General features: G+C 36.1%; 1 protein-coding gene across 1 annotated transcript; it reads left to right on the top strand.

Moving 5' to 3' along the window:
- The first annotated feature begins 10,289 nt into the window (after nt 1–10,289).
- Nucleotides 10,290–13,308, top strand: LOC140827582 (cinnamoyl-CoA reductase 1-like). The gene is made up of 6 exons (XM_073190309.1): nt 10,290–10,498; nt 11,356–11,525; nt 11,696–11,881; nt 11,983–12,145; nt 12,615–12,804; nt 12,881–13,308. Exons 1-6 carry the CDS (start codon nt 10,375–10,377, stop codon nt 13,017–13,019), a joined length of 972 nt encoding a protein of 323 aa, XP_073046410.1. The 5' UTR covers nt 10,290–10,374; the 3' UTR covers nt 13,020–13,308.
- Nucleotides 13,309–26,041: the final 12,733 nt, after the last annotated feature.

Genomic DNA, 26,041 nt, shown 5'->3' on the forward strand with positions numbered 1-26,041 from the left:
TTTGGAAGAATTGAAATCATTATTTCTAAATCCTAAGCCTGATCTTTCACCTGCTCGATTTTGACCTTCAAGCATATTTTCAAGTGGAACAGAAAACTAAGTCCAACTGTTGGCTAAATTATTATACCTTCGATTTTCAATTGTATTACTTGAAATAGTATGTTTTGATTTTCAATCATGAGCATACTTTGGTCTTTAGACAGTACTACTCATCATATTGTATAATTTGATTTGCAAGACTTATATGTTATAAAATTGTTTTCTTTCTCGACTTCTTCAAATATTTGTGACAGTCTTTTATACTCTATTACCATTTCATTAAGTTCAATGATCAGATAATTTCGTGTAAATTCATCAAATGTATAGTCAAATGCCTCACCATTTTTGGATTCCAGATCATCATCAGCCATTAGAAACTTGACTTGCTCCTCAATACGTTCACTAGACATATCATCTGAGTTGGTGGTTTCTATGTAACTTCCTAAAAATTTGAAGGTCCACGCGAACTACATGCATACAAGTTATCAAATTTCTTATGTATTTTAATTAATTTATTTTTAATGCATGCAAATACTTTTAGTAGTTTTTCGCGCTCCGACGAGGAATGGAAACTGGGGATGATTGAGGAAAAATATTTTTATTAAATAATTATTTTTAATTATTTAATATATGGTGTAATTAAGTGAGATTTTTGAGAATGAGCCTTGGTGGAGTGTTTTTACTCGACGGGTCATATTTTTAACCGGTAGGCAAATTTTAGCGAGTTGGAGGATTTTTTGAGGGTTCGGGAAATATTTTCAAGAATGTACCTTAACAAATATTTTTAGAAATTTTTTTGGGCTTAATGGGATTATTTATTGCTTAATGGGCCTAAAATCATTTTATCCCCTTTAATTTTAATTAAGGGTCCATTAACACTTAATATTATAACTTAAACTCCATAATTAAACCCTAAAACGAATTTATTCTTGTTGGCTGCCCCTCACTCATTTGATCAGCCGCCATTTCATTAAACTTCAGCAGCCACTTTCGAAATCCCTCAAGGTTTTGTAAAAAAATACCTCCCCGTCTATCCGGTGCAAGTTCCACACGTTGGTATCGAAGTTTTCGAGCGTATATATGCAAAGGCACACCCGAAATCTCGTTTTCTCATTATTCACATCTTAATATGATGTTTGTGTGTTTATGCATGAGAAATATTTTGATTTATTATGTGGTATCGTTAATGTATAGTTTTGACATGAAATATACCTACTCTTTGAAGCAACTGACATTTATCACGACTTTTGTGTAAGGGGATGCAGCATGGTTGGTAGGGGATGTTTTGAGAGGGTTTAGAGGAGTTCTAAGTTCTAGTACATCAGCTGGATCGAGGTCGTGTAGGGGGCCGAGCGTGTTCTTGCGTTTGGACGCATCTGGTGGCTCGATCGGGTGAAGAAGCTTGAACAGCGTGCATGGGCTCTATCTAGGCCATGTTTCATGTCCTGGTGGGTCTGATTCGAGGCTTGGGATGGTGCATGGGCCACTGGCAGTAATGCGTGATGTGAGTCGATCGAGGGAGTCAAGTTAGTCGCATCATGTGTGGCGATTTGGGTAGGCCAGAGTGCATGGGCTTTAGTCGTGAGTTTGGTTAGTCCAGGAGGGGGCTCTTGGTTCGGCCTTGGTCTTAGGATAGTCAGCTAGGGGCTGGTCCTAGCGAGTTTGGTCTAGGGTCGAGAAATCGGGAGCTAGGTGCACTAGGGTTTGATTGTTATTGCGTTCAGAAAATTCCAGCAGCTGGTAGAGGGATTTCATGGGTTTTAGTGGTCTGAAATAAGGGTTTTAAGGGCTGGTCATGTGTGATAAATTCATGGTTTAAGTTTGGAGAAATTTGGTTGAGCTTCGGGTTAATTCAGGTTAAGGGACACCGCTCCAAGTTTTAAAACGAATTATAGAAATTAATTTATGGGCTTTAGTTTACGTCTAGAAAATAGTTATAAATATGTTTTGAGGTTTTTTAATGAATTTGGTTGGCTTCGGGTCGAAATTTTGAGGTCTAGAGGTAAAACGGTCAATTAGGGTTTCAAGGGGCAAAATGGTCATTTTTCACGCGGTTTTAGTTAGCAGTCCTGGTAGTGCCCTGATCACAAATTGACATGTTTTAAATGTATATGTTATCACGAACTTGACTTTTTATGGAAATACGAAAAATAAGTTGCATGCTTGGTTTGAAGAAATTACCTCAGTGGATGGGTAAATTGTCGCTGATGTCCCCGTCACTGGGTACCACAGTTATATGTTGATAGATCCATCGAATATAGCTGATATGAAAGTCACAACTAATAAACGAAATTCAAATAAAGAAAATGAACACGTATATGTGGATATGATAGGATATGTTTTAGACACTTTAAGCTTTGACACGATATGTTTAAGCTCGTGTTTTTTAGATAATGAAATGTATTTTAATTACAGTTGTAAACTCCAAAATTAAGACGACGTAATCCAACTGCATGCAAATCTAAAGAAAATGAATAAATAGCAAATTAAATTGTTTTAATTGCTTAAAGTGTTGATATGTTTATATGATTTTACAGTAGTTGTTTACTTAAATGCATTAAAATGTATTTTAAAGGTCATTTGAATTGTGATCGAGGAACGGAGACCAAAGGCTGAAAAATAGAAAAAAAATTATTAAATAATTATTTTAAATAAGGTTGATGCTTTTATTATTTTTAAAATAACGGGTTTTGAGGTGATTTTATACGCCGAGACGTAACTTTTATCGGTATACGATTTTCAACAAAAATACAAACGTTTGACAACTCGGCTATTAATTTCACAAACTTTACTAAATGAAATAATTTTTAATGCACAATTGAGCTTATTGGGCCTAGTTTAGTTTACTAATGGTCCCAAGCTTATATACTTAATTATTTAGCATATTAAAAGCCCAAAACCTACCCCATCTTTTACATAAAGTGCACGCCCCTTCCCCTAAATTATTACAAGACTACTGGCATCATAATACATGGCACCCACTCAAGATAATTGCAAAGAAAAGCTTCGATTTTGTCAAGGATTCTCAGCCAAGTTTGTTCGCCGCCGTTCTTCGCAATTGTCAACGTATTTTTGTGCGTTAAATAAGCAAAGACACGCTATACTCTTTACTTTACTCATCATTACATTATAATATGTATTAAATATGAATTTGCATGAAAAACAAGATACATTTTTATTTATTTTCGTTTTTTCAAAAACATGAATTTTTAAGGCATGGTTTTTTTATCCAAAACATGATTTATATGTTCATGAAGGGGCTGTCATGATTAGCGAAGGTTTAAGGTTTGTTTTTACACGAGTTATAAGGTCCTAGAATACAAAAAACACGCTGCACACAAGAACGTTCAAGCTGGAACCAATCTTCTCGGTTTTGTGTCGTAGGGCTCGGGTTCAAGGGAATTCCATGCATGGCTCCGCTTGGGTGCGACCAGGGCGGGGCTGGGGCATGTTTGGGTCAGGATAGGGGTCCTAGCCATGCTAGTGCTCGTGCACAGTGCCTGGGGAGGAGTCCATGTAAGCTAGGACTCTCCTCGAAGCCTCACGAGATCAACTGCTACACATGGATGGTTGTCTCGGCCGAGTGCTTGCTGCTGGTGTAGGAGGCGTCGGACGAGTGATGGTTCGAGTCCTAGGGGTTCTAAGGGTCCAGTAGGGTTCCTCGAGAATCTGGTTCGGCTCAGGGTGGTTCGAGCATGGCTCGGTGAAAATTGAAGATGGCTCGAGGGTAAGGCTTGGTTTGAAACTTAGGGTTTTTTCATGGTTTAATGTTTGAAACATGGCTCAACGAGGGTCGAGTCATGGCTCACGTGGGATAATTAAATATAAAATCTAAGTTTTAAGTTTGGGAATTTTATATTAAAGTTTTATTTAACATTGGATTAAAACTCATTAATAAGTGATACTTAAGGAATAAATTAAAAGTTTTTGATTTAAGCTAAATAAAAATACGAGAAAATTAATGTAAGATTAAATAATTATTTGGGATGGTCTAGAGTCAACGGAATTAAGAAAAAGTCAAAATCGTGAAATTTTACGTCCAGGTGTAAAACGGTATTTTTAAATCCGAAAATTAGTATCGTCATGGTAGTGTCCCGAATGCTGATTCATATGTTAAGATGATTATTTTGCATGTTTATGGACTTTTATGATGAAACGATAACGTTATAAGACATGTTGTATGTTTGGTTTAAAATAAAAACGTTATATGCATGTTTAATTTTTATAAGTGATGAAAATACGAAATGTTGAAGGAAGTTAAGTAATTGTGACTAATATAATGATACGGTGTTATGCTAATACATAGGACAAGGCTCAGTTGACGGGTGAGAGTGTCGCTAATGTCCATGTCGCCTAATACTGTAGTTATATGTAGATGGATCCATCGTCCCAATACGAATACGAAGTCACAATTAACAATCTGAATTCAACGAAAGGAAAATTAAATACATATATGAATATGTGAATATATTGATATGAAAATGTTTATGAAAATAGTTATGTTTATGCATCATTATGAAAATGTTATTTTACGTAAAATATTTTCATTGTTGCATGTGATCTGTATACGTATTGCTTGTAATCAAGATTATGGTTTGTCGAGTCTTTGAACTCACTATGTGTGATTGATGCAGGTGAGTTTGATAATAATGATAATGGAGGTCTTGTTGGTTGAATGACTGGGCTGAAGGTCCACATAACCCGAGGACCAGTGCTAGTTTTCCGCACTAGACTTATGGTTATGAATTATGATATTTAGGATTATGTTAAAGATATTTTTATGACTTTGATTATGATTTTGAATGGTTTTTGAGAGGTTGTTAGTTTTAGCAATTTTGCTAAGTTAGGATATGCAAACGATTGACGATTTTATATTTTGAATTATTTCCTTTTGTTTTCAAATGGTTGGATGTTTTATTTTTAAAATGGAGTCGAAAATATTATATATATATTTTTAATACTCGGCCGAAATTAATTGAGTGTAAAAAAATAAAAAATTCTAGTACTTTTTAAGAAAACGAGTAGTGGACGTTTCAACAGTACTTTTCAATGTTGCATGCGATGTATATGTACTTGCTATCACGGTTCAGGTGTGTCGAGTCTTTAAACTCAATATGTGTGAATAATTCAGGTGAGCATGATGATGTGGAGACTGGAGGTGCTGAATACTGAGTAAGCTGAGCTAGAGGTGCACATGAAAACCCGAAGACCTTGCATTTTTTCCTCATAATATGATTATGAGTCATGGTTTAAGCAATATTTTTTAAATGATTTTGAATCTTAGTTTACGTTGTTGAGTTGTCAGACATTTGGTATTACTCTCGCGTTTCTCTTTTAAAACAGTAGGAGATTGATTTCATTTTAAGATTTAATTAACTGCAGTTATTATTATTCAGTGGTTGGATGACTTTTAAAAATGCATGATTTACTGCTTTTATTTCATGCATGTGTTTGAGTATTTCCGAAAAGAGCTTTAAAAAAATATATATTTCAATATAATTTTTAGTAGTAGACGTTTCATTCTAAGTCTAACTCAACCCACTTGATTTTGTTCTCCTTTACTATTAACATTGTTCATCTCTTTTCTTTTCTAAAAGATTTCTTCTCATATTTAATTCTTCTATTTTTGGATAACTTCTTCTCATCCTTATTTGGTTTGATACAGTCAACTCTATTATAATGTCACTTAATCTTTCATCAATTCATTCATGGTTTCTGCAATTTTCATCCTGATATCTTCGAATTTGTGAATAGCCACCATCAATTAGTTTTCTTTGCTCTGATCGTTTCCTTAGCACAATTGAGTCAGTTTTTTCCAAATATCCTTAGCTGTAGAACAAATTTTAAATTTGCTGAACATATTTTTATCCAAATATCTTTAGCTGTAGAACAAGTTGTAAAACAAGTCGTAAATTTAATGAATAAATACTTTGCTGTAGAACAAGTTGTAATTTACTGAATAAATACTTTAGAATAAACAGACAAATTTTACAAGCCATGTGAGCAGCTCCAGTCATTTTTGCAATCTAACTAATTACATAAAGCAAGTAACAAAAAAGTGCGAAAACAACTCAATATACAAAGTAAATAATATATATGCAGATATAATCAGACCAAGTTAGTAAATTAATGAAAGTAAGTAGAGATGAAAATTTGTTTATTGAAGTTCGAATAATAAGCTCTATATAATAGCCCGAGAATTTGTGCTTGAAAATTTGCGGAAAATTAAAAGTTTTCTTTTTAAATAATTAAAATGCCTCATTCATAATTAAACCGATAAACAAAGTTTGATATCCAAAATGACAGCGGAAGAAAATATTTGTTTGCGAAATAACAATTTAAGAATATCCAACAACTGATAAAAATTGATTGTGGAATAAAATAATAAATGCTGAACTGAGGTCCTCGGGTGCCACTACTGCCAACCCAAGCTGGCTCACTGGTCCCCGCCCTCGGCCCTGACCTCATCGGTACCTACAACAATCAAGTCTAGTGAGCCTAAAGACTCAGCATGCATATATCGTAGGTAACGAGTAAACATAATTTGCATGGTTAAAAGATCATGTCATGAGGCATACTGAAAATACTTGTACTGAGCAATTATAATACGTGCATAACTGAACTGAAAGTCATAGTAAAAATGTTTGCTCCTTGGAGCCCTGTACTGAAATAACTGGTAATAATTTTCTGTTGAGATTATGGTCTACGCCTGTGGCCCCTGCACTGAACTGAACTGATCGGTAACTGGCTATCGGGGGAGTATCAAACTGAACTGAACTGACCGGTCAATGACAACCGGGTGGTACCAAACTGAACTGATCGGTCACTGGCGACCGAGTAAAATAGTGCTCCCATAACAGTGAATTGACCACAAGCAATATCGCATAAATCTCAAAAATAAGCATTTTCTAATTTCATGCACGTAATATAATTAAATGGCATAATGAAAATATCCTGTATATTTTACCAACTGGATTGGATCGCTCCCAGGCTCGCTGCAACCTAAATACGTCATGAAAAATATGAAATAGATTTTTACTTGACCAAACTATGCAATTAAGTTTGAAAATGCGACAATTACGTCTAACGACTTCGTATTTAATCATGACTCCGAACCAACCCGAACCAACACTGAACCGACGTATAGTCATGATTAAAATACGCTTAAAATTATGAACTAATGCTCTTAAAATGATGAGGGTCGAAATCTAGGTGAAATGGAGGCCAAAACAAGAAACGCTCTTTCGAGAGTCAATTTGGCACATCACACCGTAAATTCTCGTACGACTTCAAAAATGATCCGAATCACAAACGGTCAAAAACATGACCTTCCTAACTCAATGGGGCACTGTCCAGTCCAAGGCCATAGGCTAAAAGCCAACCAAGAACTCAGAAAAGCCTCCGAACCGTCACAGCAAGTTGCTGTCAAATTCCAGCAGCTGCGCAATTGCAAGTCTCGTGTTGTTTTCGAGACTACCGGCCATTGGGACGTGAACCACCGACCAGAGACTCTTACCAACATCTCAAGGAATGATTTGAACCATGGCTAAGGGCCCTAGGCCAGCCACAACTCAAATTATTCCAGCAACCACTCGTAGTGATTCACCCGAGAGCACTCCTACATGCGTGTGTAGTGTTTTGCTTTGATTGTTGTCTCGTGTCGTTCCAGTGGCCATTTGATTGCCATGGCACGATCTAGACATATAGAGGCATGGTATGAACCGTGGCTAAGGGCCATAGGCCAACCAAGATCCACCATTCCACAAAATTGAAACAACACCTGCTGTCAAAAATCGAAGGGGCCGAGAGGGGAGGGGCTGTTCTTGCATTTGATTTAAAAAAACTGATGCACCATGGACCAAGCCACCAAAAGGGTGACTTATTCACGTCTTAGACATGCTAGGGGAGTGATCTAACCATGGCTATAGGCTTTGTAGCAGCCATGATCCGATTCATAACCCTTTGACAGCACATCAGATTTTCGAACATGAATGGACACCAAGGGAAAGTTGCTGTCATTTTCTTGCTTTCCAGCGATCAGGGGCTTAAACCAATGGACAAATGTGGTCCTAATGCATCCTATTACATGTATAGACGTCGCCTTGGGAGCCTGGAATCAAACCAATACCTGAAACTCACAACACAAGGCAAACCGTGAAATGCATCTTGAAATATCGAAAAATCTGCATGTGTAAGTTTCTGAAATTTGCTGGTATATTTCGGTTTTAACATAACAGTGATGATCATGGAATGAAAAATAATTATAATAGGACTTGATTGAGGTTTGAAAGAAATAAAGACATCCTGGTTTCGTTTTGAAGGAAAACGAACGAAACGACGATGACGCGGCACGGAGGAGTGGAACGCTTCTTGTCTACCTTTCTTGCTCTCGATTTTTCTCTCCTCTTTTAAGCTATGAACCTCACGGTTTTAACACTCTGAAAATGCTCTGAATTTCGAAATTTGGGAGAGGGGAAATGGTTAGGAGTGTGTGAGGGAGATCCACTAATAAAGGGATTCCAAGTCTCCCTTCCTTTGAAATTGAAAAGTTGTTTGATATCAAATCTTCTTGGGGTGCTTGTGGATGTGGTGGCCGATTTTCTCACTTCTAATCTAGACTAGGATAATGCTCATTAATTAATTAATTAAGGTAGAGCAAGAATTAAAAAGATTTTGCATGCTAAACAAAGAATGGGTCAAGGATGATGAGTTGTCAAGGCATTCTTAATCATCTAAAGTGGCCGAAATTTTTAATAAAATGAAAGGAGGAATTGTTGATTATTTACTAAATTAATAACTCTTAAAAGCCTCACTAATCCTTTAAATAATTTAGTGAATAAAACCCTTAATAATAGGAACTTAATTGAATTAATTTCCTACTCACCTCAAGTAACTAAATAAATCCTCAAACCTTCTTATTGACTTAAATGAACTTACTTGTTAGCTAAATTAATTTCTGGAAATATTTTCTGAGTCTTAAATTTTATTTCTAACTCCACTCCAGTCCGGCCTCACTGAAATAACTGAAATGAATAAAAATCAAACTGCTGGCTAAAATAATTAACTTCAAAGAAAAACATTTAAATATTCATGCAATGAAGTCAATTTAATTTAAAATACTAGAATTATGCATGGCTTGTACGTAGTCTAAGTTACGGGTTCTACACTCTACATCTCTTTTTCTTTTAATTACATTTTAAGATTTGATTGGTACAACTTTTATACAAATTTACTTCAACTTAATTCACCAACTCTATTGGGGTGAAATTCCTATTCAAACAACTTAATATGTTCAGAAATACTTTTTTGACAGTTACATTGATTCTCACAATATAATATAAATCATGTAATCAAAATATAAGTGAGAAAAAATGTGCACAAAATGATCCTTAATCGATATGATAGATCATTTTCAGCGTGTGCAAATCGGCTTGTGATAAGATTCTAAGCGATGCCGATGATCAATAATATGATAGATTCAGAGTAGTAGCTGTCATAATATTTTTTATGCATCCTCCATTTATAAAAGTTGATCCAAGTTCATAAATATGGCCGGCACTCACAGTCGTACAGGATTCTCGACAATCTTGCAGAGAATATCATGTGCCATTGTTTTTTTTCCCAAATATAGTACTAAACGATTTAAATTTCCTCGGACACCAGCTGATGAGGAAACTAACAGATTCTTTATACTGATTGTTCTACTCAGAGAATATCTTCAGCTCAGCTGATGATGAGCTCCGAGTAATTCAACTCAGTTTAGATTAGTACCGTTCTGTTGTGAATTCATCATATCACTTCTTGGTACAGATCAATGAAGTTCAGTTATAAACTCCAGATCGAATAAATTTCTTGAGTTATCTGTATTTATCAATTCAATTGAGTCAGATGAGTTTATAATAATTAAAACTTAAATTCATGATATATTTTAATACATATATTATATATTATTTCTTCATAAATTTTTTTATTTTACAAACATTTTTTAATTCTGGAATGCCAAAAATAAAAAAATTAATTGTTTTTTCAAGCCAAACAGTCTGTTTAGATATATTTATTTTAAAATAATATGGCAGTTCATTAATCTTATGTAATCTATTATTGAATTCTAATAATATTTTTATGAGAGAAAATTTGCAAAAAAAACTTTTTTCAACTATTTATTTAAAAAATGATATCATCGAATTTATTGACCAAAATTTAAACATAAAATAGCCCTCTCTCTTATGAGGGTGCCGTGTCCGTTAACAGTCGAGTGGATTGCCATTTGGCACGCTGAGCTTGTTTATATACACTTTAAGGTATTCATAGTAAAAGCCTCAAGTTTTGAAATTTATGGCGAAAATGGGAGAAAATAGCAGAGTTTGCGTGACGGGGGCAGGAGGCTACATTGCTTCATGGCTGATCAAGCTGCTTCTTTCGAAATCTTACATCGTTCATGGCACTGTCAGAGATTCTGGTTATTTTTTTGTTTTATCATTTTTTGCATGCATTATAGTGCTTGGATTAGATTGGATTGTTTCCCGGAAATATTGGTAAAGTTAACCTAGGTGCTTTGTTAGCATGTGTTTGAGTGAATCGTTGATCCTATGAGTGATTCTTGATTTTTGATTAAATCGGTTTCGATTATCAGCTGATAGTTTATGTAGTTGCTCGCAGTTTATAGGAATGGGGGTAAATCAGCGGAATTGATTCGAGGTGATATCTAGGCTTGTCAATTTCGAGCTTGAACTCGAGCCACTAATTGAATTAGTTCCTACTTTGAATTGAAACCTGGTAAATATTGTGTATTAAACTATGAATAGCATTTACGAACTTTTCTTTGGGAATAAACCTTGCATGCGAGATTTCACAAGCACACGTTTGAGTTTGATACAAAACAAAAATGGATTAGTGCTTGAAGAAACTCAAGCTTACGAGCCATTTGGGTTCTCAAGTTTTGTTTCAAATAGCTGTTCGTGAACTTGGACATTGAGTTTGACTTTGCCTGGGAACTGGTTGTTCATTCACACCTTGGATGATAGTCTGACGCTGGGTTACTGCCTTTAGGGTTGACTGGTGCATGTTTTGTGGTCCTTTGTTTCTTCTTTCCTATCTTTTAACCTGTCCATGATTTTTTTTGTGCAAATACCTGTATTCGACTAAAATGACATATCATTTACTTGCTTGGGGATATCATTGTTATTTTTGATCGACTCTTTAATCTGTTATGCTCTTACTCTATATTAGTAAAATTCATTGTGGTTGCTGGTGTAAAATAATATTGCTTTTCAGTGTTACTGATGTGTCATGTGGATTTCTTCTTGTTTGTTGCAGGGTATGACAAAAATGTTCAGCTGAAAAGCCTTGAGTATGCAGCTGAGAAGCTGAAACTTTTTAAGGCAGATTTGCTGGATTATAACTCCGTGCTTGCGGCAGTTGATGGATGTGATGGAGTATTCCATGTTGCCAGCCCAGTTCCTAGTGGCTTTGTTCCAAATCCAGAGGTGTGATTTTCAAACTCTTTACTTAATTTAAATATTAAATGGATATTGGAGAACATGTTTGTCTGAACATCGTAACACCAACTTCTTGACTTTCCACGAGTACTAAATTGGTTTGAAGGACAATTCCGCCTACTTTCTTGCATAAATTTGGTGACATGACGTCTTTTCAGGTAGAACTGGTTGAACCTGCCGTAAAAGGCACACTTAATGTCTTGAAGGCATGCTCTGAAGCTAAAGTCAGACGTGTTGTTTTTGTATCTTCAGCAGCTGCTGTTGTGATGAACCCCAACTTGCCCAAGGATCAGTTGCTGGATGAGACATGTTGGTCAGATGCAGAATACTGCAAGATGACAAACGTAATTGCTAGCGGATTGCCAATAACTTGAAATATTATTTTGTGCTTCTCATTGGACAATTTATAGAATCTTTATTTGATCACTTGATTCTATATCCGCAGAACTGGTATTGTTATTCGAAAACAGTGGCAGAGATTGAGGCTCTGGAGTATTCAAAGAAAACTGGACTTGAGGTTATATCTTTGTGTCCCTGCCATGTACTGGGACCGATGCTGTTGCAGAAGGTAAACGCTAGCAGTCTTGTTCTCATCAACCTTTTGAAAGGTATTACCTTTGATCATTGTTTCTTGTTGCATTGCTTAATTTAGTTTATTTCATTTTCTTTAATTTTCTCTAAATAAGTATTATTTTTTAAATATCAGCTATTTACTATGTTGTATCTTCTAAAATTTAATGTCGACTGCTTCATGGCCAACGGAAGATCGTAGACTTTAAGTCTGGCGATTAAAAGTAATCTTATTGCGTCTCTCACTTCTATAACTGTCAAATTACAGAATGAAGATTATGTTTGAATTGTTCCTTGGAGTGTTGGTTTATTTAAAATAACACACAGGGTCTTTATGCGATTTACCACTAAAACCCAAGAATTTATGAAAGTTTACACAAATGGAAAGCCTTCAAAGTACCTTTTCTCCTTATTGATCTAAACAGGCTTCACGTTTACACATTTGTGTGCAGCCTTTTGATTATCCCATATAACACTACTTTGTACACTATGTGTTGGATCCTGTAGGAGGAAATGAACAAGTGGTTAACCGCTTCCGGAATGTGGTGGATGTACGTGATGTAGCTGAAGCGTTAAAGTTTGTCTACGAAACACCTGAAGCTGAAAGCCGGTATATATGCATGGCTCACACGGTTTCATCTCAGGGTATGGTGGAAATTTTGAGGGAAATGTATCCTAACTATGAGTATCCCAAGAGGTAAGAATGTTTCACTCTGAAACATCAACTCTTAATCAGTTTCACTTGATAAAGATGTACCATACACTTTTTTCAGCTTCAAAGAGGAGGGAGAGGACACGCTGAAGCTCACTTCGGAGAGACTGCAGAAACTGGGTTGGAGGTACAGGCCGCTTAAAGAAACGCTCGTTGATGCAGTGGAGAGTTACGAACAGATGTCCATGCTGGATTCATGATGCAACATGAATATCCAGTTGCAACAAATCAGTTCTATGCCTCAGGGCGAGCATTTCCATTAACTTAAGTTGCCTAGATGATTTTATGCTTCACGTTTAGATCTTTTTCTGTTGAGTTTGTTGATCAATTATGTAATATTTTCTGTTTTTTATTTCTTTCTCGTTTCTCTTCTTATGTACAAGTGGAATCTCGATCTTTAAATGGACTTCGACTTAGTGTGTTGTCAAATAAAGTACTCCATGGTGTTCTTTCCAAGTGATTAGTTTAAGGATTATATTATCATTTCCACGTGAAATGTATTTATTCTTAGATGTCATTGTCAATTTATCTATTATGCATTATTGACATTTTGATTTTATAAAAAAAAATAATTGTGTAATAAATAATATGATTCCGAAAAGGAGCTCGGTTTTTGAAACGTCTGTCTTTTTTATTGTTTTAAAAGTATTATAAATTTTTTTTTTCCACTCAATTTTCGGCCATGACATATAACACATGAAAATTTTTATAAAATATTTTACCCCTTTAAAATAAACAACAACCAACTAGCATTTTAAAAATCAAGTGCAATAGTCATAAAATGAAATCGTCAACTATTTTAGCAAACCTAAAAAGCAATAAGTTTGAAAAGTATAGTCCATACTAAACCTCTAAAAAATCTATCAAAAAGCATAAATAAATAGTTTTAAAACCTTTAATCATAAATCATGATTCATAAATCGTAAATGCGGAAAAAGTAGAAGCGCTGGTCCTCGGGTTGTGTGCGCCATCAGTCTAGTCAAATCATCCGTCAATTCCATCAACAACCTAATAACCTGCATCCATCACACTTAGTAAGTCTAAAGACTCAACACACCATAATCTTGGTAACAAGTAATACGTAATACAGTCAACATATAACAGTGAAAAATACTTGTACTTAAAATATCGTTTTCATGAAGATTCATAAACCTCAAACATGAACATTTTCGTAAATCTTTTTGTGATGCATGAACTTTAAATAGAAACATTTTCATAATGATGCATCAACTTTAAGCATAAACATTTTCATGACATGCATCACATAAATCTTAACCATTTCCTTTCTTTTTCCTCAACATGACATAAATAAAACCTTTTTCATGATCATAAACATTTTTTCTTTTTTGAGTTCTGATCGTTAATTGTGACTTTCCTCAACATGACATAAACCTCAAAAATCGATGGATCAATCTACATGAAACAGCAGTACTAGGCGGCGGGGGACACCAGAAATACTCTCACCAGTCAACTGGGCCCTGTCCTATTTTTTTTCGAATAGAATACGAACGTGGGAGTTCCCTCTGAGGCCTTTTCCCACTCTCCTGGAGCCGGTAAACGAATCAAAGCACAGCCCTAGCATATAGAGCCTCAGTGTTGTCCCGGGTCGTAAGGACTAATGGTGTACAATCATAACCACAGACTTAGCCTCTCGATGAATGATAACCACTTGGAAAGTCCGATGGAGGGTTGTTCGGTATAATCATCATATGACTACCCATCTGTATGTTTGGACATCTCTATGCCCTTATCAAGAAACGCAGTACACAACATCATAGATGCTAGTCTCGAGCTCAAGCGACCTTTATCCATGTTTTAGGCGGCTGAATCGACTAGGAACGAATTTAGAATATGCAGTGTTTATAAATGAGTTTCAACATCGAATTACGATTCATTTGTATTAAAGCATAATCAAGGACTTTATCTATGCTGCTTGCATGGGTATACAGATAAAGTATTACGAAACCATTAAAAGATAAATTATATTAAAATAAAGATTATTTATTTCACTTGAGTCAATAAATTCCCTAGCCAATCGTTGGCTTGCAAGGCATCTACTCTAACAATCTCCCACTTGCCCTAGAGCCAACTACCCTTAACTTTAATCCCATTGTTTCGCGATGCTTCTGAAACAATGGTCTTGGCAAGGGCTATGTAAGTGGATCAGTAACATTATCTGCAGAGAGGACTCTTTCGACTGATGTCTCCTCTTCCCACAATCTCCCGTATGATATGGAACTTCCTCAGTACATGTTTGGATCGCTGATGAGACATTAGTTCCTTTGCTTGCGCAATGGCACCAGTGTTGTCGCAGTACGACGGGACTGGATCAACTCCATTAGGAATAACGCCCAACACTTGGACAAAATTCCTCATCCAAACTGCCTCTTTGGCTGCATCATATACAACAATATATTCAGCTTCAATGGTGGAATCCGCAACGGTGTCTCGCTTGGAACTTTTTCAAGAGACAGCCGTACCATTTAACATGAATACAAAAACCGAGGCCGATTTCGAATCATCTACGTCACATTGGAAGCTAGAATCCATGTAGCCTTCCAATTTCAATTCTCCACTCCCATAGACTATGAACAAATTCTTAGTCCTTCTCAAGTACTTAAGAATATCTTTCACGGCCTTCCAATGCATTGGACTAGGGTTCGCCTGATATCTGCTTGTAACACTCAAAGTGTAAGCAACATCAGGACGTGTCGATATCATATCATACATGATACTACCAATGGCAGACGCATATGGAATACGTGTCATCATCTCTATCTCTTCATCAGTATTGGGACACATAGCTTTAGATAGAGTAACACCATGACACATTGGTAAGTATCCTCTCTTTGACTCTTCCATAGAGAATTGCTTCAGAATGATATCGATATAAGTGACTTAGTTGAGTCCTAGCATCCTTTTGATCTATCTCTATAGATTTGTATTCTCAATACATAGGATGCTTCACCCATGTCTTTCATGGAGAATTTACTTGCTAACCATACTTTAGTCGATTGCAGTAATCCTACATCATTCCGAATGAGTAGGATGTCATCAACATAAAGTACTAGGAATGTCACTGCACTCTCACTAACTTTCTTGTACACACATGGTTCCTCAGGATTCTTAGTCAAACCAAACTCTTTGATAGTGCTATCAAATCTGAGGTTCCAACTCCTTGACTCCTGCTTGAGATCATATATTGATATCTGAAGTTTGCATACCTTATGCTCACTTCCTACTGATGTGTATCCCTCAGGTTGAGACATATAAATTTCCTTTTTGATGTCTCCATTGTAGAATGCACTCTTTACATCCAGTTGCCATATCTCATAGTCATACCATGATGCTATGGGTAGTAGTATTCTAATGGACTTAAACATAGCAACTGGTGAAAGAATTTCCTCATAGTCAACTCCTTTCCTTTGAGTATAATCTTTTGCAACCAGCCTTGCTTTGAAGGTCACTACCTTCCCATTCGCCCCAAGCTTTCTTTTGTAGATCCATTTCCACCCTATAGGAACGATTCCCTCAGGTTGATCCACCAATGTCCAGACTTGGTTTGAATATATAGAGTCCATTTCTGACTGCATGGCTTCAAGCCATTTGGTTGAATCAGTATCAGATATTTCTTCTTTGAAATTCATTGGATCACATCCAACACAAGACTCATCATGACCTTGTTCATTAAGAAGCGTATATCTTGCAGGTAGTCTAATAACCCTATCAGACCTTCTAGGAGCTTGTACTTCAACTACTGGTTGTTGGGGATTAGGTTCAAGTACTATAGTTGAGGGAGTATCTTGAATTTCTTCAAGTTCTATCATCTTGCATTTTCTATCTAATAGAAACTCCCTTTCCAAAAAGGTGGCATTTCTTGAAACAAATATTTTGCTTCATTGTGATGATAAAAATAATATACAACAGAATTCTTTGGATATCCTACAAAGTAGCACAAAGTGGATCTGCTATCCAATTTGTCTCCCACTGTCTGCTTCACGTAAGCAAGACATTCTCATATTCTCATGTAAGAATATTTGGGAGTTTTACCCATCCATATCTCATATGGTGTTTTATCCACTGCTTTAGTATAAACATTATTCAACAACATTGCCGCAGTTTCAAGCGCAAAGCCCCAAAACGATGTAGGCAATTCAGTGAATCTCATCATTGATCGAACCGTGTCCAACAAGGTTCGCTTACAATGTTTAGAAACATCATTCAATTGTTGTGTTGCTGGTGGAGTCCACTGTAAGAGAATCACATTCTCTTTTAGATAACCCAAAAATTCAGAATTTAAGTATTCTCCACCTCGATCAGATCGAAGTGCCTTAATACTTCTTTCTAGCTGATTTTCTACTTCAAATCTGAATTCTTTGAACTTTTCAAACGCTTCAGATTTGTGTTTCATCAAATAAACATACCCAAACCTCAAATGGTCATCAGTAAAGGTAATGAAGTAGGATTGCCCATATTTTGTGCTAACACTTAGCGGGCCACAAATGTCTGTGTGGATCAAATCCAGTAGACCATGTGCACGTTCCACGTTTCCATCGAATGGAGTTTTGGTCATTTTTCTTTTCAGACAGGACTCACGGGTAAGTAGAGAATTTATATCTGACAAGTCAAACATGCATTCTCCCACTAGCTTGTGCATCCTTCTTTGAGAAATGTGACCTTGTCTAGTGTGCCATATTTGTGCGAGATTTGGATCATCTAACTTTCTTTCGTTCATTGTTGAAATACTGTTTACTTTGGACATTCACTTAATATTCCCAAAACATTTTTGGCCCAGATAATTTCTTATGTCCATTTTTCTTGCAGTGAAACAAATGTGTTCTGACTTATCTGGCTTTGTGGACCCTTTAAGTATCTTTCGGAGTTTGTCTCTTATTGGATTTTTCTTGTGAGGGGCAGAACATTTCTTTCCCTTACCTTGTGGGCCATTTTTCGTCTGACGAGAGGCCCATAAGAAAAACAACAATTACTTGTTTTATGGTGATCTCATAAGTCATAAGCATATTGACTAGCTCTTCAAGGCTATCATCTATCTTATTCAAATTGAAGTTCACCATAACCCCGTCAAATGAGGAAGAGAAAGACAACAAATTGATGTTATCTAGTAACTCGTTAGGAATCACATATTCCAGGTCCACCACATTCTCAATAAGTCCAGTCATATGTACACCACGCTCAAGGGCCAAAGCCCCATCTTGCATGCGTGTAGTCATGAGCTTTTAAAAGTGGTGTGCATCACTGTACGAGTTTCATGCAACATGCAACTCTTGCATGTGTATTCGAATGTCAACGCATTCGACATTTTCTCAAACTGTCCCTACAGTTCATTTGACATAAAAGCGAGCATGTTACACTTTATCTTGCATACTATGGTCCTACCATCTTGCATGCTTTGTCAATTCAACATGACTGACATTAGTGTGTATGCCATTTTCTCCGAATTCAGAACAATTTTCCCAACCAGTCTTGAAAATTAGATTTGGTTAACTTGTTAATAACAAAATTGGATTATGTGACGAAATCGAAAATATACTGATACGGAATCAGAATAATGGTTGCTGATTATTTTAAAATAATTTTAAGATATAAAATATGGATTTTATTTTATAAATCTCCCTCCCACTATTTTGACATTTTCACCACCCTCTGATGAAAAAGGGAAATCGTATTTCCTTAGTGGGCACGTAGAGTCCAATTAGCCAATTATAATCCCGAATAATATCAGCCAATTATAATTTCTAAAAGGTAGAGTCCAATTGCATCCTTATGCAACCTCCGCGTGTTTTGCCTCACGTTTAATAAGGACCCAATAATATGACGTCGTTTATTTTCACGTGTCAAACCAACCCATCAATATCGAATTGTAGTGGACGGTCGCCATGAGTTCCCCCAATAATATGAGCCGAAGTCATGGGAGTTCCACTCAATTCACATCATATGTCCGGTGGAAGTCACAGCTTTCCGGCGTACAGGCCTCCCCAATAATATGAGCCAGACACTGTTCGCGGGTAGCGATCAACATGCAACCACGGTTGATGGAAGGCAAGGAAAAATTAAACTCCTTTAATTTTTACTTTTTCGGTTTGATATAAATTTTGAATCATATTCAAAATGGGCTTGATTTAATTAATTAGGCTAGTCCAACTAGTTTAATTAATTTAATCAAAGTCCATTAAAACTTTAATTATTTAATATGTTAGACTTGTACCCCTACAAGCCCATTAAACATATTATCCATCATATTTAATTTATTAATTAATTAACTCAACTTTTGAGCTTAATAAATTAAATACATTATAAATTCAACATTTGAATTTATTATTTAAATTATAAATTCAACTACTTGAATTTACATCACCTCCAAAATTTAATATTTAATAAACCCAACATTTGAGTTTAATAAATTAAATTCTCAAATTTTATAAATTCAACTCCTTGAATTTATTCTCTCAAAATTTAATTATCATAAATTCAACTCCTTGAATTTACTATATAATATAAATTCAACTTTTGATTTCATTCTCTCTACGGGAACAAACAATCCAGTACTTGTGTGACCCTCAATGGTTCAGGGCTACAGCTAGCCGTGGGTTCACAACTCTTTGTGATTCAGGACAGAATCATTTATTCGGGCTTACCCTAGTTAGCCTCATTCTTTCTATCAACACCTTGATCAAGAATGTCAGAACTCATTTCTGATAGCACCCATCGGATCATGGTAAGAGCGTCTAGTAGCATCGCCCCATGATCCCCTAGGTATCACTGATAGTGCCTGCAAGAACCAGTCGATTACGATTAACGTACAGTACGGTCCTTTCATCTCATATATCCCGATCGAATCTGCAACCATTGGTTCATCGAGGGTTGCATAATAATTCGATAACTATGTGATAACTATAATAGTGGCATCGCGTGTACTATTTGAGAACTCCTTCTCTAATGTACATCTCATACTCTGGCCAGAGATTCCATGCAATATTATTTCATTAGATCACACAGGATATCCACACCCGTAGGTGAGCGGTGAATCCCCGACTACAATGCACTGACGCCTATATGTGTCGCAACTGTACCCAACCTCGCCACCTGATGACTCTCCTGGAGCCGATAAACGAATCAAAGCACAGCCCTAGCATATAGAGCCTCAGTGTTGTCCCGGGTCGTAAGGACTAATGGTGTACAATCATAACCACGGACTTATCCTCTCGATGAATGATAACCACTTGGAAACTCCGATGGAGGGTTGTTCGGTATAATCATCATATGACTACCCATCTGTATGTTTGGACATCTCTATGCCCTTACCAAGAAACGCAGTACACAACATCACAGATGCTAGTCTCGAGCTCAAGCGACCTTTATCCATGTTTTAGGCGGCTGAATCGACTAGGAACGAATTTAGAATATGCAGTGTTTATAAATGAGTTTCAACATCGAATTACGATTCATTTGTATTAAAGCATAATCAAGGACTTTATCTATGCTGCTTGCATGGGTATACAGATAAAGTATTACGAAACCAGTAAAAGATAAATTATATTAAAATAAAGATTATTTATTTCAATTGAGTCAATAAATTCCCTAGCCAACCGTTGGCTTGCAGGGCATCTACTCTGACACAAACCTTTCCAACCAATGCCCTACACTCAATGTGACAGTACCCGATGGTTTCCAGCTTTGTGTTTCTTGTATTGTGCAGTGTTATTGTTGCTTCTAATGACTCTAAAACTTGTGTAAAACCTGTCCCATAACTTCCTAAGACATGACAGCCCCTTCTTAACATAAATAACATGTTTTTGAATCAATTAAAAAGCTTTCAAATTCATGATGAAGCACAAAAACGAAAATAAGAAAAGTGCATCATGTTTTTCCGTGCAATACATATTTAAACCAATACTATGGTGTGATGAATGAGTAAAAGGAGAATTATGGCGTGCCTTTGCGTTTTATACGCACGTAAAACCATTGACGACGAAGAACGGAGCAAAACCTTGGCTTGATTTTCCTTGCAACCTTTGAATTTTCCTCTTGAATGTGGTGTGTGTGCCGTGAGTGCGGTGAGTATGGAGAGAGTTTCAGAATTTCAAAAGTGGGTGGCCGTGTATTTGAGATGCAAAGTGTAGGGTTATTAGGTGTTTAATATTTTAAATAGCTAATTAAATTACTAATTAGGCTTAGGCCTATTAAACCTCTAAATTAATACCATTAGTCTTAATTAGGTTCTAATAAAATATTAACAAAGTTTTGTTTAATAAGTTTGTGAATATATTAGCCTGGTTGCTAAAAAGCTCGCATTTTCGTTGAAAAACCGACACCAATAAAATTTACGTCCCGGCGTATAAAATCACCTAAAAACCCCTTATTTTCAAAAATAATAAAAAGTATCACCCTTAATTTAAATAATTAAAAACAATTATTTAATAAAAACATTTTCTATTTTCCAGCCTCCGGTCTCCGCTCCTCGATCGCAACTCGAATAACCTTTAAAAATACATTTTAATGCAATCATGCAGAAGATAATATTTTAAACATGCAAATATGCACAACATAATTAATCAATGCAATTAAAACAAATAACTAAAATACACAAAGAATTTAATAATTGCATGCATGTGGTTTGCGTGACCTTTAAATTTTCGGGACGTTACAATCTCCACCCCCCCTTAAATTGAATTTCGTCCTCGAAATTCGCTTATCCTTAATAACCCAAAGTTTATACTTAGTTCTAGTATCCCAAAAATCCACGCTTCTGCTGCACTGCTCTGATAAAACTTAAGTTCTAAAATGTCCTTACGTCTGCTTGATCCCAAATAAATTTTCCTTCTAAATCCTTATTTGCAAATGAAAACTTAAAAAGACCCATAATTACTTAATGCTATTATTATTATAACCTCGAATTTCAATTTTTCTTACAATTCCCAATAAAAATATGGATGATCATACTTATCATATATTACTTTTCTTATTTTATACCCAAAATATTCATCAAATTATCAAATTTCAATTTTAAAAATCCCAAACGCATCCGCTAACGCTTAGATTTTCAAGGCTAATATTGATTCAATCTTAAAAATCCTTGATTAACATTCCTTATCACATTATAACTAAAATATCCCAAGGTTCCAAATATTCTTAAAAGTCTAAATCATCAAAATTCTTATCATTTAATCCATTCAATTATCGCTTATTACTAAATTAGTCCCCAAATTCCTTAATATTTGCAAAAATCATTTCTTAATTTCCTCAAAAATTATCTTAATTGGTCCTTATTTTCAAAATTCTTTAATTAACCCATAAATTTTTGGCATTCTTAATTTTCTTCTACAGGTTTTCCTAGCATAATTTCGATAAATTTAAATTTATTTATCCAAAAAATCAATTCCTATAATCATTCTTGCCTTTCGTCAAGACTTAAAATCCCAGTTTATATATTTCTATACTCCCAATGTCGTTGTAAATCCTCAAATCATTATTACTTATGAGTAATTCACAAAAATTAATTCAACTAGTAACCATGTGAGGCCCGGGGCCGAAGAGGGCGGGGGGTGATCGTCGGTGCCTTGAGGTGGCACAGACAATGAGCGGCTCCTGGCAGGCTTCTAGTTGGAGGGAACATGAATGAATCGTTCTTACACCGGAAGGAGAGGGATTCCGAGACTGTTCAATGTAATTGACTATACAGTTGAAGAGGCTTAAAAGATTTGATTGGTATTACTCATATCAGGAATGTGCATCTTCTTTTCGGTAGCTCATCACATAAGAACTCCAAAGTTAAACGTGCTTGACTTGGGGCAATTTTGGGATGGGTGACCTCCTGGGAAGTTTCCAGGGTGCGTGTGAGTGAGGACATAAGCACGCTGGAAAGACCCGTCTTGATACAGTGAGAACAGTCGTCGAATCTGGAGCGTTACAGTTTTAATTTTGCTTACTAATTTTATTGTTTGTGAAAGTTTACACACAAAATTTTACAAAAATATATATAGTTTCTATTATTGCAATTAAATTTTTTTATACAAAAGATTATATTTAATTTTGTGCATATAGTATCATACTATTTAATTTAATATATAAACTAAGTTGAGCTAATAAAAATTAGATGTTATATGACCATAAAAATATCCAGGTTTTCTTATGAGAATTACCCTAAACAAATCTCGTATTAAATAACAATAAAAAATATTAGAAAATTTGTGTTGATTACCAATTTAAATATTTAAAAATTAACCTTCCACCATCATTCTTTTTAACTGTTGTTGGTTTTTTTATTATTTCTTTTCTATAAATTTACAAATGATAAATTATTAAACTTGTCTAGTTAGTCACTTGGACATATTTTGTTGAGGATCGGAGTTGAGTTTAGAGGGGGGGTGAATAAACTCTACTCGTTTTTTTGTTCTGATGAGGTACTAAAATCCTGTTAAGGATAGTAGTTGATCTTGTGCGAATACTTTCACCTGATTACATTAAAACGTGCGGAAACAATCTGATGAAGTAGTTGAAAAACAATAAACAGTAGGCAGCAGTTGTTTATGGAAGTTCGAAGATAAACTCTTCTACGTCTCCCCTTCTTCTGTTTCCAGAAGGTATAACTAAAAGATTTTGGATATTACAGTACAATACTTGTACACACTCACTTCAGAAGGACTTACACCTCAGCCTACTGAAACTCTTAGTTTCTCAACTCACAAAAATGCGAAACACAAAGTTCTGAAAAGACTCTTTTCAGATTACAGACTCTTTTGATAAAGTATAAGTGCAGTAAAGATCGTGAAGAGTGTAAGAATTAGTAGCACAAGATGATCTACAAAAGATCAGATATAAGCTATGAAGCGTGTGCTACTTTTCTTTGTGTTGAACTTTTAAAATGCTCAAGGAATTCTGATATTCGTCTGATAAGAGAGTAGCTTTGTTCCTTGAAAATGATATTATGCGAAGTGTCGTGTCGAACAAGGATTTGATCCAAGTATATATAATCGACTGAGTTCAACGTTCACAATCAGAGAAGTCTTCAGATAACTGATACAATCAGCTTTATTACCGAAACAAGTTCCTGCAGAAAAGCTATAAAACAATCAGTCTTGTTTTATACTTAATTGGGTAATATGCATTAAATGACTCCGTATAGTATTTAATGCTGCAATTAGTACTAGTACTAGGAACTCTTTAACGGTAACAATTAAGATAACAACGTTAGAAAACGTTCTCTACTGGTTTTGAATTGTTATCCCTTTTCTACTGGTTTAGTTTTACTAGAACAGCAGCTACTGATAAGTTATTCTGTTGTTCTGGTCTGCTGGTCTACTGGTTTTAGTTATCATCGCCACAATAAAATTCATGTCTAACAATTTCCCCCTTTGTGGTGATGCCAAAACCTAAACAGTAGAAAGTCGTTAAGTAAAACAGATAATCATTTAAACAAACGGATAATGTTAATAACGCATTAAAGTAAACAAATCAATCGGTTCCAATGTCCCTGTAAATGATTTCTTCATTTTGAGGTTCTTGATCTCTTCTGTTAGAAGGTTCAGCCTCATCTTCTGTTTGCCTAACTCCTGCTTGATCTCCTCTATCTTCCCCTTTTTTGGCATCAGCGGCCACCACATGGGTAAAGAGATCATTCAGTCTGCCGGAAATATTTTTAATGCCATCGGTTAGCATCTCCAGATACGGGGTCTGAGAAGAGATGCGATTATCTAATGTAGTGATAGATTGATTTTGAGAGTCAATCTTGGCATCCAATAGTTCCACAGAAGTAGAGAGTGATCGAAAAAGATCATCATGCTCAGTGATTCGAGTGAGTATATCATTTTGAGCAAGCATGATGGTGCCGTGAGTCCTTGATATAGCTTGTCTGAAAACGGAGGTTTCAGCATACATCTTGTCCGTGGTCTCCTTAGTGAGATAGATGTATTTCCCCATTCGCTCTCGGAAAGATTTAGCACCACTGAATTCCGCAAGGTTTTCACAAGATATACGTTTCACTAAATCAGAGACGTTGTTGAGTTCGGTTTGTAGAAACCGAATCTGATGTTCCAGGTCAAAGGTATCTGATTCCGGGGAGGGAGTTCGTGCAAGAATGCGTTGTTTGATCTCAGAAAGACGAGAATTCGTCGCAGTCAAAACACGGAGGGAGACAGTCAACGCAGTAGAAACAGGAGGAGCATCCATCAATGCAGTAGAAGGAGCAGGGTCTGCTATGCTCTCTGCTGGAATTGCAGAAACAGTAGGTTCAACAGCAACCAGAGGAAGAGTAATATCTTCAGTAGGAATGGCCAAGTCAGAGGCCAAAGCTTCTTCCATTGGTACATTAACAGCCTGTGAAATTGAAGATGCTTCAATAGAAGGTGAAGAAGGCTGTTCCAGAAGAATGTTCATTTCTGCTTGATGTGCAGCAGAAAACAACTCTAAATTTGGTAGTAAAGAAGTAGCATCTGGTTCTGCTAATTGTTGCCCTGGGGTAGGAGAACCAGAAGGGGGCAAGGAAATAGCCGGTGCTGCTTCCAAAGTGGTAGAGACAGTAGGGACAATCGATTCAATGACTTCCTCAACTGAAGCCAGTTCATGCAAGGACTGAATGGGCCTAGTCGGAGATGCAGGAGTACTAAGAACATCAGCCTTTGGGGAGGCTGTAGTCCTTTCCTCAACTGTCTGATTCTGTTGAAAGATCGGGACAAGGCCAACATGATAGACAATAGGCTCTCCAAAGCCTTGTTCTTGAGCAAGAAGTTGCTCACTCATCTGCTTTAACCTGTCAGATAGAATCAAAATAACATTTTGATCCTGAACAGCAGTAGGAACGGCAGGATCAAAATTCGATTGAAGAACTTTCAGAACTGATTCTAATTTCTGACATTTCAGCTGATCGAGGATGAAGTTCCTTCTGCGCAAGGCCTCGATGACATTTTCTGTTTTTGCCAGCTGAAAAATTCTCTTTTCCGCATTCATCATTTTGCCATAAGCCCCTTTTGTTTTGAAGTAAGCAAAGGAATGAAACAAACGGACAGTATGCCATTCATCAAAGAAATTCATGTCATCGTTTGCAGATGTCTCAATTTCGGCTAGATGAAGATCAACGCCGGTGGTGGCAGTGGTATTGTGACCACAAATAGGTGGTTCTTCAACCATTTTCCCTTTGCCTTTGTCAGAAGATGAAATAGGCGCAATAGGTCGGAAAGCAGAAGACCCGCTTGCTGGTTCTCGAATA

This window comes from Primulina eburnea, chromosome 3, assembly GCF_022965805.1.
Source record: "Primulina eburnea isolate SZY01 chromosome 3, ASM2296580v1, whole genome shotgun sequence".
NCBI classification, from domain to species: domain Eukaryota; kingdom Viridiplantae; phylum Streptophyta; class Magnoliopsida; order Lamiales; family Gesneriaceae; genus Primulina; species Primulina eburnea.

Excerpts from the sequence above, each read along its gene's own strand:
- LOC140827582 (XM_073190309.1), top strand. The coding sequence starts at position 10,375 with ATGGCGAAAATGGGAGAAAATAGCAGAGTTTGCGTGACGGGGGCAGGA. Across the intron at positions 11,526-11,695 it reads GCTTTGTTCCAAATCCAGAG|GTAGAACTGGTTGAACCTGC; the intron begins GTGTGATTTTCA and ends ACGTCTTTTCAG. Across the intron at positions 12,805-12,880 it reads AACTATGAGTATCCCAAGAG|CTTCAAAGAGGAGGGAGAGG; the intron begins GTAAGAATGTTT and ends CACTTTTTTCAG.